The 11,495-nt window shown below is 42.9% G+C and overlaps 1 protein-coding gene across 1 annotated transcript; it reads left to right on the forward strand.

Moving 5' to 3' along the window:
- The first annotated feature begins 81 nt into the window (after positions 1-81).
- Positions 82-11,217, forward strand: LOC147141426 (AP-2 complex subunit mu-A). Its single transcript, XM_086043171.1, has 13 exons — positions 82-324; positions 2,389-2,510; positions 4,979-5,244; positions 5,357-5,439; positions 5,950-5,955; positions 6,108-6,243; positions 6,424-6,568; positions 6,816-6,833; positions 8,331-8,450; positions 8,669-8,804; positions 9,262-9,359; positions 9,457-9,568; positions 10,254-11,217. The coding sequence occupies exons 2-13, from the start codon at positions 2,437-2,439 to the stop codon at positions 10,386-10,388; spliced, it is 1,329 nt and encodes a 442-aa protein (XP_085899297.1). The 5' UTR covers positions 82-324; positions 2,389-2,436; the 3' UTR covers positions 10,389-11,217.
- Positions 11,218-11,495: the final 278 nt, after the last annotated feature.

Consider the following 11,495-nt stretch of genomic DNA (forward strand, 5'->3'; position numbering starts at 1 on the left):
GTTGTGTGCGTGTGTGTGTGTGTGTGGGGGGGGGGGGGGGGATTGGCGAAAACGTTAACAATAAAAATCGCGAGTTTTGTAGAATAACGTTGACCGGCGCGGTTTGCAGTTTATCGTGGCCAGGCCTGGGTGCGGTTGTACTCGTCGCAGCAGCCGCGCCTTTTCCTGCCTCGGCCAAACGCGGGTGCGGGTCAGCTGACATATCTGCTGCTCCACTAGGAAGAAACCCAACTAGCGGCTGTGTGAACCGGGAACCTACCACTTCAAGCCAGAAGCGGAGGCCGAGCGGGGGGACTGACTGGTGGCGTCCGTCAAAGAACGAGGGTAAGTTCACCGCAATCGACATGGAGGTGTTGCCTGTCGAATGGGAATGAGTGATTTTTGTCGAGAAATTTGAGGATACCCGGTGAGACGGTTATCATTTCTGAGTCGTGCTAATGTTAGCAAGGTTAGCTGCCGCGCTGCTAGCGTGAGGCAAGTTAGCCGATAGTAACGAGGGTGTAAAGGAACTGCGGAGGTGTTTCCCTATCAAATTAAAAGTGTTCGCGTCTTGTGGGCCGCGGTGTAATGTGATATTTCACATTTTAATCACTCGCTCATCCATTTTCAAAACCACGTATCCTCACTTCATCGGTATTATGATCACACACACGAGTATTAGAAGGCCCTTGTTCTTGTCACTGTTTTATTTTCTTGGAACCGGAATTGGCTTTACGGTAGGTGTTCAGCGTGACCGCTGTCCTAAACTAAATTAGCTAGCTAAGACTCTCATTCTCGGGTTTTTCTCATCCATCACTTTGATCTAAGATGAAGGTCAGGCCTACATTTCGCGTAATAACCCGATACATTTTTCCCCCAAATGTTCCGAATACAGCTGCAATTCCGTAGTCGGCGTGGAAACGAGAACCGATATATGAAACATTAATAAACGTGAGGAAATGGGCCGAATAAGCAGACATCTTGATTTGGGCCGATATGGGGACCACCGAAGTCGAGTCGTGACATGTCATCGCAGGCTTCTTCAGCCACGACGCTGCAATAGTTCCGCAGAGAAATCTTTGAACATTTTAGGGGACTATGGTGTTGTCGTGTTGTTTGTCGAATGGCCGCGTTTTATTTGAACGGGCTCCGTCCTGCAGGAATTCCAAGCATGCCCTTGGTCTTTGCTTTTCCAGAATCTTCAATCAGGTTTTAAGATGTAACCCACATAATTTGACGTTGCTTGATATATTATGTGAATGATTTACACCGACAAATTGTGAAAATATTGTTGTTTGTTTGCATTTTAGTTGACTTTATTTCAGCGTCTACAAGACTAATCGTAGCCAAGTGTCTATTCGACACCACAATCTGGTTGGTGTCACCGTGCTCCACACTGTTTACTGCTAATCTGGTGTTAATCTCACAGAGGAAGTAAACAAGGTGTCACTGAGGCGAAATTGGCCATCATTGTGTAGCACAAATCAAATGTTTAACTAGCCTCAAATTCGGTCATGCATTTATGTGCGATGCACCCGTAACATATCAGAAAATTGGGGGAAAATGTTGATCATATTTTTCCAAAATAAAATCAGATGTTTGCAAATGTCTTGCCTTGATTAAACAAAACGATAATCAGTTTGATTTCACGGTGGACTGCAGAAATCTAAGGTTACTTAGTGTTGAGACTGAAATTCTGTGGATTTGGACAATTTTAAGTTAAGCAAGGTCTCTAAATGATTGCTTGATTATCACAACAGTTGTGGTAGTTGATTCGTTTGATAGCTGATGAGTTGTTTTGAAAATAATCGATTAATCATTGCACCCCTACTGTCTAATATTTTTTTACTAGTAGAACTAGGGTGCAAAAGTCGTAGCAATAACTACTAGTGCGCTGAATTGTCTATGTCCGATTACGCTCTTTGTCCTCCCTAGTAACACAATTCAGTGCGCTAGTATAACGACACTCTTCCTAGTGATGTTTTTCCCATTTCTGTCTGACATTTCTGGACACGAGTAGAATGATTGTGCAGCTCTAGCAGAACAACTAGGGCAAACCACTAGAATGACGGTCTTAATTTTTTAATCTGAATTGTCTTGCTAGTGAGGACAAAATGAGGACATGGACAATGCACAGTAGTGGTGCAGCTACATGGTCTATTCGGCGAGCATTTAAGATTGTGTGTGCGTGTGTGTGTGTGTGTGTTTATAGGGACAAATGACTCTCTGTAATGATGGTCACTAACGCCTGCTTTCACTTCTTCATCACCCCCCCTCCACTCTTTCCTCCCTCCCCTTTCCTTCCTCCCTCCATTGCCCGTTTATGTGCGTGCGCACGTGTGTGTGTGTGTGGGTGTGTGTGTGTGTGTGTGTGTGTGTGTGTCCGCGTCCGCGTCCGCGTGTCCTCAGGCAGAGTTTGGTTTCATCATGGCCTGTTGGGTCTGAGGAGCAGCCATAATGATCGGAGGATTGTTCATCTACAACCACAAGGGGGAGGTCCTCATCTCTCGGGTCTACCGAGATGATATAGGGTAAGTCCGTTGCTTGGAATTTGATCAACCATTGTATTTACCGCAAAAAAAAAAAGAGCAATGACAAATGTCCATAATGTCAGATTTGGAAACCACACAAACCAGAAGTTTTTGTGTTTCTGTCTATGAGGTGAAAAAATGGAACAGACTCAATGGGGAACTTCAACAATGCCCACCCATCAATCAGTTAAAAAATAAATATGAAAAAAAAAAAATGTGTTAACGTATTGAGAAGGGGAGGATCTGGGTTAAGCACAGAGTTTGGGATTAGCTGTAGCATGACTGTACATAGTACTATCATTTCGGTTTTATAGATAAGAGAAAGTTATAATACTGCGAAGTACAAGTACTATATAAATATGAATAGTTCACCGTTATGGGGGAAAAAAAAGTGTTTCAAATGTATCATTTATTAAAATGAACATCGGAACTATTATATTGAGGATTTAGTGATACAGTGCAAATGAATCAAATGTTATGGATAATCACATATCGGTAATCGGTATTGTTACAAAACGTGTAATTGTAAATTTGAATATTATTGTGTATAGTATTATACTTAATGTGTAGGTATTAGGTAGATATGAATATTCCTAAATACTGGGGTATACTAATAATGAAATAAATACGGGGGATAGCAATAGATAGGTTTATACTTCCTCCTATAGTCTAAGCATGTAAGTAATTACCTATGTTGTATTGATTATTTCGAACTGTTTTGCTGTGTTTTTTCAAATTTATTTGTAGGTCTTCATTTTGCTTTTTTCCCTCCCCACAAGTTATTCTTATATACTGTATTTCGTGGCATGTTCGAGGGGGGGGGAAAAAGAGAGAGAGAGTGAGAGTACGTCCCACGTAGGCGCTTTCTTAACTCATTCACTGCCATTGACGAATTTACTTGCTCAGTCCAGCCAATCAATCCCAGGAATTTATTTATATATTTTTTCAAACGTTATGGTAAAAGAGGGTCTGAAAATGTCTGGCATCGACTGAGTTAATGTTTGGTCCTGTGTCATCCAACGCAGTCACAATTGGTTTTCATCAAGCGCACAGAGAAAATCCTCCTCCTCATTTGGTGCCACTTTGCCGCAAGACCCATTGATGTTGCTAAATTGCTCTCGTATGACATCACGATCAACACCATGTGTGTCTGTGTACGTCATGCACAAAAATGTGTCTTGTGCATTTTTGCCACTCTTCATCCTCTTTTCCTCTCTATCACCATTTTCCTCCATCTGTCCATATTGGCCCATGTAGGAATAGGTAAGAGAAACTCATACCTAACAAGCATGGACCCAACCCCCACCCCCCCACACCTTTTCCCTCTCATGGCCATAAACCAAGTAGACCCTCGACCCTCCTACCACAACCTGAACTTGCATGCCGGTGCATTTCACCAGAAACATTCTTTAAGCATGAGTCACCTGCCATGAAAAAAATCCAACCAATACAGACTGATGGAAAGGAGCCAAGCAAAATATACACAGAAAAGCGCTACCAGTGCATTGGCATGAAGTCTACGCATGGGATATGACGGACCATTTGAGTCCGTGCTTTGCCTTTTTGTTCATTGGGATATGGAGAATTAAAAGTAAGATCAAGTTGCCATTGCGCTCTGTCCCTCCTGATGCAGCGAAGTCGACGCAAAAGCAGTTTTTCGTTGAACACTAATTCCCCACATATTTGTGGTTTACTCTTCTTTTTCTGTGGAATGTAAACCCAGGTAATCTAGTTGCATTTTTTTTGTACTCTTTTGGAACTATCCGACAAAGCCCTGCCTGTAATTGGTGTCAAGGAAATACATGGATATAAAAAGTCTACACACCCCTTTTCAAATGCAAGATTTTTGTGATATAAGGAAATATGAGACCAAGATAAGTCATTTCGAAACTTTTTCACCATTAAAGTGGCCGATAACCAGTACTACTCAGTTAAAAATGTCGTTTTTTCAAAAAGGGGAAGTAAAAATAACCAAATAATGTGGTTGCTCAACGTTTATATACCCGAGGAGTATAAGTAAACATATGAGCACAAGCGTATCGGCTACCATATAGAGCGGGTCTATATAGCGAATGAGATGTAAGGGGGTAAGGGCGGACATTTGGACGCAGCCGCTGACTGCTATTTGTAGCTGGAACACATTTTCCCACCCCTTTGGGAGAATTTGCCATTAGCTGAAACCAAGGTTCAACTTTTTAGCCGTAATCTTTGTTGGCGCAAACGCAACACTGCTCACCAGCAAAAGAACACCAAACGTACGGTGAGTCATGGGGGTGGGGCTGATTTTCATCTGCCTCATTCTGGAGGCTTGAGGCCTTTGACAAGGTGAAAGGAATTATTAACCGTTTGAAAACGGTCAAGCCTCTGATGGAAAGCAAAAAAAAAAAAGTCAGGAAAAGCCTCCTAGAACAATGTTTGTGGGTAATGCAAGATGAGTTTCACGCGTTCCCGTCTCCCTCGCATTGCAGACGCAACGCAGTGGACGCGTTCCGTGTGAACGTGATCCACGCACGGCAGCAGGTCCGCTCGCCGGTGACCAACATCGCCCGCACCAGCTTCTTCCACGTGAAGCGCTCCAACATCTGGCTGGCGGCCGTCACCAAGCAGAACGTCAACGCCGCCATGGTGTTCGAGTTCCTGTACAAGATGTGCGACGTCATGACGGCCTACTTTGGCAAGATCAGCGAGGAGAACATCAAGAACAACTTTGTGCTCATCTACGAGCTGCTCGACGGTAAGAAGTCCGTTACAGGAGAAATCGCCAGAGTCGGACGCATTTTGTCCCCCCCCCCCCAAATCAACCATCTTATCTCTTACCTGGTTCCGTTTTGTGTTTGTTCACGCAGAAATTCTGGACTTTGGCTACCCTCAGAACTCAGAAACTGGAGCTCTGAAGACCTTCATCACTCAGCAGGGCATTAAGGGACAGGTCAGTGTCCTCAGTGAACTTTGAAAATGTTAGCTCATTCGTGTGTGTATTTTGGAGCCAAACTGATTTGGGATCCGGCTCATTCGTTGGTTTCTCTTAAAATACTGCGGTGAAGCATTGCTTTTGTCCAAACGAAGCTCCACGTACGTCAACATAGTTCCTCGGCATCAAGATGCCACAAGAAAGTGGAAAAGCGTTTGTGTTGTCTGAATGAAGCTCCTCAACTCATGTCAGAGTTGGTGCTAACGCCATATTATGCTGAGGTTTTTTTTTTAGCAATAAGTTGACTCTTAAAAAAAAAAAAAAAGTAAAATAAAATCTATAGAGCTTGTGATGCAACAATGTTTTACTTTCAGGCATAACGTAAAGCTTTTCAATCAATATTATCCATGTGTGTGTGTTTCTTTTTTTCTCTGTGGCTAGTGTTTGTCAAGTGTGATTAAAGAACTTTTTTTTTTCTTTTTATACATTGAATCCACATCTGTTCCCGATGACTGCTTCCTGCTTCAGCACCAGGTAATAAAAAAAAAAACCCAACTAATATACTTTTGCATGTTGCACCTCGCCAGCTGTAGCACACAACCAGCTGCTCTCATTTCCATCTTGCCTTTTGTGCGAGTCCCGCCGGCTTTGTCGGTTACTGATGAGCCGTGTGCCGCTGCCCCCAGACAAAAGAGGAGCAGTCTCAAATCACCAGCCAGGTGACGGGTCAGATCGGCTGGCGTCGCGAGGGCATCAAGTATCGCCGCAACGAACTCTTCCTGGATGTGTTGGAGAGCGTCAACCTGCTCATGTCGCCACAAGGTTCGTTTCATTGGATTAGTTGAACACGCGTTCGTGCCGTCGACTTTTGTCATAAAAAAAAAAAATCCAGACATCCCTCTCAAAGCATGACTTATTTCGACTCGAGCCACCCTCGTAGCATATGGTTAATGTATACTCAAACATGAAGTAGTTGAGGACATGCAACTTATTGTTGTTCAGGTCAGGTCCTGAGCGCCCACGTGTCCGGCCGAGTGGTGATGAAGAGCTACCTGAGCGGAATGCCGGAGTGCAAATTCGGCATGAATGACAAGATCGTCATCGACAAGCAGGGCAAAGGCGGAGCGTCCGACGATGCCGGGAAGAGGTGAGCGACGCAGGAGGTTGCACTCGGCCTTATTTGCTTTTCAACGACCTGACAAAAAAGGAAAAAAGGACAGTCACCCTGTATGTCTGTGTGTTGTCTTGTTCAGTCTTTAACAAGGCAAAATGTTCTATTTATTTGGATTTTTTTTTTTCCCCCCTTTCTTTTTTTTCTTTTTTTGAAATTTTTTTTATTTTGCTGCATTTCTTCTTTCTGTCCCTGTCTTTCTTTTCTATGTGCTGTACCTCAGTGATTTAGGGGGAGGAAGGTACTGTACAGACATGAGTCCTCACTAACACAAACACACACTCGCATACAGGATCGGTTCCTGATGTATTTGGGCAGTGACAGGACCTTTTTATCATTTTGCCTTTGACTTCACTGGAGTGGATTTGGGGGGTGGTTGAATCAAGTGAAAGTCTTCTTTATAGACAAAAGAATATATAGTTGTACGTTTAAGAGTAGGGCTGCAACTAATGATTATTTTAAGTGATTCATCTTCTAATTCGTTTGTCGATGAATCCGGTTTAAATTCCAACCGTTTATTCTTAAACAGACACATTTCAAATGTAAGTTTTCCCCCAAAAATGATCGAAAATGATTGTCAATTCATTTGATAAATCAATCGATGAATCGTTGCAGGTTATAGCCAATTTACTTAAACTCCATTGACATCAGGGGTCAAATGGTATATGGACGATTGACATAATTGTAAATAAATACAAGCATGTTTTTGTAACACTGTGTTGAGACCAAATTGCGATTTTATTCCCTGAATATGCCTTGACAGGCCAACTTTAATAAAACAATTACCGCCACGTCACTTTTCCCAAATAGTTTTGAGCCCCTAAAAATGGAGGAACTCTCCATAAAAAATTCCTATTGGTAAATGTCATTATTGTGAAACATTTTGAATTAAACGGGACATAATTATAGATCAGCATTTTCTAACACGATTGGCATCTGATAGCCATGCAGTTTTTCTAGGGCTTTTTTTTTTTTTTTTAAATAGCCTCGGGTTTACTCTCAACATGCAACCCTCGTAGCTCTGCCCCAAGTTGTCATGGTAAACCCCAGCAGTATATGGGGCAGTGATGACACTCGCACATTTGCATGAGACATGACGTGACATGAAAATCACAGAACAGGCTAATAAATTCATGTCCCTGACATATAATTGTGAAAAAGATGCAGTTTGATATCGAAATCAACAACATTGCCATTCAAATGACTTATAGATATATATATTTTTTTAAAAAAGCACTTCAAGTGCACATGTACATTCACAGCCCTATTTCAAATCGATGAAGGAATTCCATGTCGTGGTGTATAAAATCAACCAGTCACTGTCCAAAAACCTCTGGACCTCACTACACGTCTCATACATGCATCTCATGCACTGATGCCACCTCTCTCACGAAGCAATTCAACACACCCTATCAATGCCTCTGCTGCCTTGTGTTTTTGTTTCCTCGTTTGTTTCAACATTTGGTTTGTTTTTGAGCGCCACCTACCTCCCTGCTCGACTTTTCAACCGTCCACACATGCACCTAACAGGCTCTGTGGTTCAACGCCATTAATAACCTCGTGCCATTGTTTATGTCTTGGAGCCAGCAGTCGTCTCTGTCTGTCTGTCTGTCTGTCTGTGTGTGTGTGTGTGTGTGTCCGTGTGACTTCATAGTAGGCAGTTTAGCGCTTGTATCGCCGAGCACTTGAGCTCAATGTTACGGGGGTGTGTGTACACTGACGCTGTTCTGTCTGCCAGCGGGAAGCAGTCCATCGCCATTGACGACTGCACCTTCCACCAGTGCGTGCGCCTCAGCAAATTCGACTCGGAGCGTAGCATCAGCTTCATCCCCCCCGACGGAGAGTACGAGCTCATGAGGTCAGTAATCAATCTTGGGAAATAAATAACTTGCACAGTTTGCAAAGACGTCGGGAAAATAGGGATTTTCCCCGAGACTTGTGAGTGTGATTGAAATCTGTGAAAAAGAGAAAGAACCCTTCAATGAAGAACCAAGTTATGTTATGAAGTCATTTGAAAGCGCTCATTACGAACGCTATGGTTGATGGTTGACGCCACTTCTCGTCAACCGCCCGCAGGTATCGCACCACCAAGGACATCATCCTGCCGTTCCGCGTCATCCCTCTGGTCCGCGAGGTTGGCCGCACCAAGCTGGAGGTGAAGGTGGTCATCAAGTCCAACTTCAAACCATCACTTTTGGCCCAGAAGATCGAGGTGAGAAGTCACACAAGCGGGTGACAAGGTTGCTGTGTTTCTTAACCTTTCGTGAGCAAAGGAACATACAATGAGCACTAGACGTGGCAGAGTCAGATGAGTAAAAAAATCTTTAACTTTAAAAAAAGAAAAAAAGAAGAGGCCCTCAAGTTATTGCCACCCTCAATTCAAGTTTACTGTCAAACTATAAAACTGTAAAATAGAATTACAACCGCTTAGATTATCTTAGATTAGATTAGGGAAAAAAAACAAAACAATTTTTTAATTTGAAATGTACGTTTATTTTGGGCGGCTGGAAAACATCAATGCCATTTCAATAGGGAAATTTGAAATGGTAAGTCAAGGTGCCACTGTACGGGAATGTAACTTTGTGGAAAACCGAGGCCACTGGCCTGAGGTTAAGTCTGGTTCCTTGTATGTTAAAAATGTGTTCATCTCCACGGTACTTTGCGTTCAGGTCCGCATTCCAACGCCCCTCAACACCAGCGGTGTGCAGGTGATTTGCATGAAGGGCAAAGCCAAGTACAAGGCCAGTGAGAATGCCATTGTCTGGAAGTGAGTCACACACACACACATTTTTTGTCAAGATCTCTGAGTCTTCTCTCATAAGATCTGTTGCGGGTTATAAGCAAGTTGCTGTTTTCCTGTGTAGGATCAAACGCATGGCAGGAATGAAGGAGTCTCAGATCAGCGCTGAGATCGAGCTGTTGCCGACCAACGACAAGAAGAAATGGGCTCGACCCCCCATCTCCATGAACTTTGAGGTCAGCACGCACGCATGTACCGTCATTTCCAGAGTATGACGCCCCCTAATATAATATCGCCCCACCCCCTTCAATATGCAAATAGCTAACAACACGCATTTATCTGCGCATATTAAGCGCCACAAACGGCTGTTGCCAATGCTAGCGGGCTAATGTGGCTAACTGAGCCATGACCAGACGGACTATTATAACTGCAGGATATGAGCACACATCTTGCTGAGAAGAACATCAGTGAGCTAAGTAATCAGTAGTTATTCGGAAACTAAGCCCTTTTTTTAACTGGTCTATGACCGCACAGAAAATGTAACAACGCGAGACTACGACTTGTTATTTTATTACATAAATTAGACATTAAATATATTGGAATGAAAGTGCCTTTTTTTTTTTAATTTATTTTATTTTATTTTTTTTAAAACAACCCCCAGGTACTAGTAAACGTCTATACAATGTGAACAATTTTCAGTTTGCACTTTCACCAGCCTCCTCACGAATGGACTCCGGATGTGACATGATCTAGATGTCACTCACCTTTTGCTGGCAGCCTGTTTACTGCTTCCTCAAGTCATTTGTTTTTCCCGTGTTGCATTTTGATTGTCAATTGAAAATGGAAAGAATAAATGGTACACAGATTTGCACTTGTTGTTGGGATTCGCGAGCACGCCTTGATTTGATGTCTCCTCCGCAGGTGCCGTTCGCTCCGTCCGGCCTCAAGGTGCGCTACTTGAAGGTGTTTGAGTCCAAGCTCAACTACAGTGACCACGACGTGATCAAATGGGTGCGCTACATCGGCCGCTCGGGCATCTACGAGACGCGCTGCTGAAGTGGAACGTCGCCATCTTACACGTTCTCTTACTGAATTTCTGAGTTCCTCTTTGTCCCTGCTCCCATTTATTCTTAGCGCTTCTCTTATACGCCCACCGTCTATCTTGGTGTTGGAGATTGACTTTACATAGTTAAAAAAATAAAATAAAAAGTAAATATGGCATAATGCACAGATATATGCAAAATGTGAACTATTGTATCGTATATCTCGTAGTGATGAGTAAATCTGGCGCGATGGCAAGTGCACCACGGGGGCTTCATTGTGTTCATTCAGTGTTATTGTTCTGCTACCACTCGACAAAAAAGGACTTAAATTAGTCCCGCACCACTTTAACTTTAAGAATTCCTTTCTCTGGTAAGATGACGTGTAGCTGTTGTGGTTTCACATGAATCTTGGTATAGTTCTTGTGTATGAGTAGTCCACCCTTCAAAAATGAACCCCCCCACCCCCCCGACCCCCTTATATTGTTGACCACTTCAACTGCGCTCTAAAATGACTGAGCTGCGTTTCAGCCAGGAAGAAGAGGACATTCCAGACAGACTTGATGAGCTCGGTATTTGGTGAACGCCCCCCCCTCCGCCCCCATTTTTTTTTAAGGAAAAAAACAAATCTTCCTAAATGTATCTGAAGCACTAAAACATCTTCTTCCAGTTTTCGATGGAACTCTATAGAAAGATGTGTTGGATAATCCGGCTCCTCTCCCTGCAGTGTGATGTAGAGGTGATGTCTCCCCCTGGTGTTTACCTTTCCGCTGTCCACTTCTTCATATTTGTTGCCCTGGTGACCGTTCTGTCCAATAAAATCTGACAATGTATCCAAAAGCAAATGTTTTTAATTTGTCTTTATTTTTATTCCACACCATGACTTAGGTTTCCATGGTTAGTAAAAAAAAAAAAAAACGGTATAAAAGCCGTACGTTGTGCGCAATAAACCGTCAAATAACACAAGGAAAAGTATTACATATTACATATAACAATGTAAGCCACTTTTTTTAATAGGAGCATTAGAAAAAAAATAACTTTTATTCGAAGACCGGAGAAGTAGTTTTGTGTGTAAACAGGAAGGCTTTTGTTTACTGGAGACCTCGCTGATAAGAATTGAACT

This window comes from Filicampus tigris, chromosome 10 (assembly GCF_054856515.1).
Source record: "Filicampus tigris isolate MCC_2025a chromosome 10, RoL_Ftig_1.0, whole genome shotgun sequence".
In the NCBI taxonomy this organism is placed as follows: domain Eukaryota; kingdom Metazoa; phylum Chordata; class Actinopteri; order Syngnathiformes; family Syngnathidae; genus Filicampus; species Filicampus tigris.